The sequence below is a fragment of the Vigna umbellata genome, chromosome 3, assembly GCF_029865625.1.
Source record: "Vigna umbellata cultivar VRB3 chromosome 3, Vumbellata_1.0, whole genome shotgun sequence".
Taxonomy (NCBI): domain Eukaryota; kingdom Viridiplantae; phylum Streptophyta; class Magnoliopsida; order Fabales; family Fabaceae; genus Vigna; species Vigna umbellata.
Window position 1 is genome coordinate 32,207,339 of NC_142167.1, and position 4,927 is coordinate 32,212,265.

At 35.3% G+C, this 4,927-nt stretch overlaps 1 protein-coding gene across 3 annotated transcripts; it reads right to left on the minus strand.

Moving 5' to 3' along the window:
* Positions 1–862: 862 nt before the first annotated feature.
* Positions 863–4,668, minus strand: LOC124837874 (Auxin efflux carrier family protein). Of its 3 annotated transcripts, none has more exons than XM_047313337.2 (11): positions 4,466–4,668; positions 4,117–4,364; positions 3,963–4,042; positions 3,735–3,859; positions 3,471–3,592; positions 3,126–3,320; positions 2,640–2,714; positions 2,035–2,135; positions 1,754–1,806; positions 1,448–1,636; positions 863–1,121 (listed from the first exon to the last, which is right to left on the minus strand). In XM_047313337.2, exons 2-11 carry the CDS (start codon positions 4,303–4,305, stop codon positions 1,000–1,002), a joined length of 1,251 nt encoding a protein of 416 aa, XP_047169293.1. In that variant the 5' UTR covers positions 4,306–4,364; positions 4,466–4,668; the 3' UTR covers positions 863–999. The 3 variants fall into 3 exon arrangements, with proteins under 3 accessions (XP_047169293.1, XP_047169292.1, XP_087964345.1); XM_047313336.2 differs by having other exon boundaries at positions 4,117–4,342; positions 4,466–4,667; XM_088108219.1 differs by lacking the exon at positions 4,466–4,668 and having other exon boundaries at positions 4,163–4,304.
* Positions 4,669–4,927: the final 259 nt, after the last annotated feature.

Sequence of the window (4,927 nt, forward strand, 5' to 3'; positions counted from 1 at the left end):
TTTGGTTTCACCTCTACATCTTAAGCACTTATTCTTCCTGACTTGTGATTTTAACCCTCACAAAACACCTATTAACAATAAAAAAAACAAAATCCAACTGTATGATCCGAAACGACTATAATGTTTAATAAATTGATTCAATTAATATAATTATGCATGCAAATGGCCTAAACTAAACTACTAATGCAACTACATTTTATTTACCTATCATTTCTCTTAAAAATTACATAGACAAATTTCTTCGAGCAACCTCATGAAGTCATGCTCACGAACAATGACATCATAATTATTGTTCATCGGTGGACCATACTGTGTGTGAACAAGCACAACTACCAGTTAGAGAAGGTAAATACGGCACAGTATCGGTCTGCCAGAGTGTCAATAGTTTCTGAAATTGAAAATTAACTTTGTAATAAAGTATTGAAAAATTGTTCTGCATCAAAGACTGTTGCCATAGCTCTTCTAATCTAGATACCGCTTTATGTGTTCAAGTTATCCATGTACAAATGGAAAGAGTTTACTACGACCAGTTATGACAAAAAACAATTCTCTTTTGATGCAACAACAAAGTTTGTCCTTCCTGTGATTTAGCAACTGGAAAACAAATTGAGAGATAATGTTGGGTACGGTGTGCCCTCTGTTCAGGCATAAGCATGTGAAGATAATTATTGATGATTCGTCTCTATCATTATAATAATGCATTGAAAAAAGTGAAAAACATTCTTGTGCAATGCTGCAGAATGGGTTCTCCAGACCATTTTGGAATTGTTAATAGACCAACGGTTTAAAACAAATGATCAAACTTTGAAGTGTTTTCCAGCTCTTATCAGCTATACCTCCCTAATATGCGTACCACAATCAGTAGACAGCAACCATGTTCATTTTGATCATTATATAATATATATGTTAACGTTTCTCCACTAATATCAACATCACATGAACTAAATGAATAGGACTAAAATACAAAATCATGTAAAGCCATGAGGGCTCTCTACAGTCTCAGAAAAGTATGTATAGAAATAGAATAATCCATCCTGCCATAGAGATTATAGCAAATATATGAACCCAAAACAGTACAGCTGCTGCATCCCTTCCACATCCTCTTAAATTAGCAACAGCACCTGTGAGCAAGGAATATATGAGTGTAAAAATCAACAGAAAGAATACTTGTCCGTAAAAAACCAACTTAACATTTTTTTGCTATTTGTTAACTAGTTTATATCAACAATCTTGTTTACAAAGGACAAAATTCGTTGGAGCAGCTAAAAAGCCAAAGCAGTAACTACTTATGAGCTTTCCATTCTGGCAACCCAAGAAGAACCTCTGTTGTGCTAGTTATGTATGTGCTAGTTATCGAACATGTATAAAAGTTTGTACTTTTAACTCCTATAAGATTTTATAGATAAGTCTCTACCATAAAGGGTTAGGGGAGATTTGTGTGGTATACCTGCAAGGACAGATGTTGGCATGGAATGCTGAAGGAGCAAGACAAATCGAAACATCTTATCGTCAGGGGGAAGAAAACCAAACTTGTCAGCCAACATGACAATCCCAATTCCAACAGGAGGCACTAAAAGTAACCGGGCAAAAATAATAGCAGCAGTTGTTCGAAAACCAAGTCTTGAACTTCCAGGTCCTGCAGCCAAGACAAAATGGTTCATTTAGATGCTTCAATCAAAAAGGTCATTTGACTCTTACAAACATGTAAAGCGACAGTTATTAATATAATGAGAACATTAGGACATAAGTTTACCATCAATAAGGTTGCCCCCTAGAGCCAACAGAATGCAAGGAATCATGGCCTCCCTGATCACCAAAGGAACTATTAGAATGTGTTTGCTGTAATAGCATCTTAAGGATTCCTAAATAACTTCTATCTCGGAAATAATAAAGATACTTAGACTTTAGTCCCACAACACATTTTTGAAGTTCATTGGATTTGACTTATTATAATTAAGGTTGAAAAATGTTTACAGTATTTTGTTGAGAGAAAAAAGATGGAGGAAGACAGAATGTCCTCTTCTATAGACATACCCAAGAATCATGCAGCTGTCGGTGAAGAAGAACAGTGGAGCATCAGGTGTAAAGATCAGTTTCTTGAAAAATGGGACTGCCCCAAGTACCATGGCAAGGATCTGCAAAACATACGCAATACTTCAATCAAAATCAATTCCATTAGTATGCCAACATGACGCTGGCTTATTTACCACAATACCAGTAAACTAGTTCACAAACATCTACTTTAACAAGTGAAGTGTGAAGTATTTACTCTGCAAATTTGATTATTATGAAAGCAGGCAAAACCTTCAGGAAATCAAGATTTAGTGTAAAGATGTGTTTCTGTAATTAATGTATCAGATTTTGCAGAAAATACATCATAGGTAAGTTACATAACCCTATCAGGACAACAAAGTAATCTACAACCTCCATATACATGTTGACTCAAAACAAAGAGGAGTTGAGGAGTGTCAGATTTCAACTCAAAACCAATTGACATTAAGAAAAGCGGCCCAACCAATATATAAGTTACACCCAAAGATTTGAGTGAGGCAATATGAGACTTTCTAATAAGGAGAATCCAGAATATAAAATGAAAAAAGATAAACCAAATATGATAAGGTCAATTAAGAAAAGCTTACTGATGCAATGATAGGGGGTTGAAGAATTTGCTTAAGCTTTAACTTCTCATATAGATACGGCAATAGGTTTTTAATCTGCACCAGCAAACAAATGTTAACCTCATACATGCCAAATAGTGAAATTTTAAAAGTCGAGCCTGAAAGATATAAGAAAGAAATTTTCAAATAAAAAATGCACGTCCAGAAAAATCCCAGAACATAATAAAGAAAATACCATGAAACAATATAAACACTAATTTTTACACAAAATTAGTCATGAAGACGATATACTAGAGTACAGAATGGTACAAATGTCATCATTGCATGCCACAATAGTCAAGTGTCATAACAAAAGTGTAAAGAGAAGGGGGAAATGCAGACTTAGATTATAGGTAAATATACTTGTGAAAATTATATCATCAGTATCTAAATGGATATCACCTTAAAACACAGAAACTATTCTCCTCTCAGAAAAGAAGAAGAAGAAGAAGAAGAAGTAAAACTCACCTCCCACTTCTTTGATGTATTTTGAGATGTTGTACAGACCCCCTCTTCCCTAGTGAGCAACGGAACTTGTTCAGGTGTAGTATCACCCATAGGGGTGCTCTTTAAGGGAAGACTTTCATTATCAATATCAAATGTGCCTTCTGGAGGAGGTGCCAACATATTAAATACATATGTATATAGGATGATAGCACCAACCTAGGACAAATGAGAACAATACCTCCCAATTAGTACTAGGTTTATATCTAGAACAATATTGAACATAATGAAAAAATGACTAAGAAGTAAATCAACTGTAGGTGAATAAACAAGATATCAACAGTAGTCAGCGAGACTTTGAGAACCTACCCACTGGCCAAATGATATATAGGCAGTTCCATCTTTGGTACACTTTTCTGAGTCACCAAAGGGATTTGATGGGTCTCGACATAAAGCAGCAAGCAGAACAAGTGGAACATTCCCAATATTCCCTGTGTAATAAAATGCAATGTTAGGATTCGAGAAAAAGCAAAAGCAGATGGATTCAAAACAACTCCTTCACTAAAGATGAAGGTGTCCGTGACCTAGTCCAAGACTCAAGATTTGAAAAAGGTCCGCTCAGGATTGGCTTACCAATTCCAATTTGTACAATTGTAAACTTGAAGAAAGGGTACGGAGGACGGATGATGGTGGCAACAATAAAACCAATGAGTGAGCCTGCTGCGGAACCCAGAACAACATTCATAGGAATAAACCACCTGCATATTGTTCAAGATTAATGATTTGAGGTGTGTCTGTGAAAAATAATAGAAAAGGGAAAATAAAAGTTTTGGAATTTCGGCACTAGTTATCAAAGCTTACCAATCAAGCATCTTCTGCAAGGTCACAGCTTGTCCTAATTGGGAGAATATCAAGCAAGGTAGCAACAGTGTAAACACCAGCTGCAAGAACCAAGAAGAGGGTGTGTGAGAATTTGAGGTCACATCACATATTACACACACATACACATACATACCCCATTCAAAAGCTTTCTTCCAGAAGCATGCAGAATGTCAACATACTTGGAAGCCATAAGGAGTCCCAAAGCACACATGGTGAACACTTTAACTATGGGCATCACAGCAATTCTTATTGACCCCAACAGAGATTCTCCTCCTGCACCCTCATTCTGCAGGGCCAACAAAATCCTCTCCACCGCTGCCATAGCTACTTTTCACCAGCAAATTCAATCTGAAGCGGTTCTGGAAAAACAAGAAAAAAGCCCTGGATTGAAAAATATAACATTTACAAATGCAATATACCAACAAAATTCAATAACAAAAAAAAAACATAAAAAAAGAAACTTTCAAAATCTATAAGTTTACCACATGCAATTCGTGAAGAAGTGTCGAAGATCTTGGTCATGGGCTGACCCTGGTTCAAACAAAAAATTTCATGGTATGGGGGTTCAGCGGTGTATGTGTCCAGCTACAACACGTGAATATGAATATGATCCTTTCACTTTCAGTTTTTGTTCTCTCTCTCTCTCGCCCACATATGAACACACTCAAAATCAAATCTCAAGTGAAATCAATTTTTTTAAGAAACAGAAGACAATAAATAAAATAAAATTTGCTGTTGTCTCGGATTCTTTTTAGAATATAGTTTCATATTTTTTTAAAAGTAATAAAATAGATTCCATATTAAAAAATTGAAAACTAAATTAAATTGGAGAAAAGAAAAAACATCCATGTTATATGTTCGCCGGTTGTATTCAACGACGTGTGATCCCTATTGATATTAAAATTTAAAAAAAAAAAAACTTATTCACAAATTTAACAAAATAT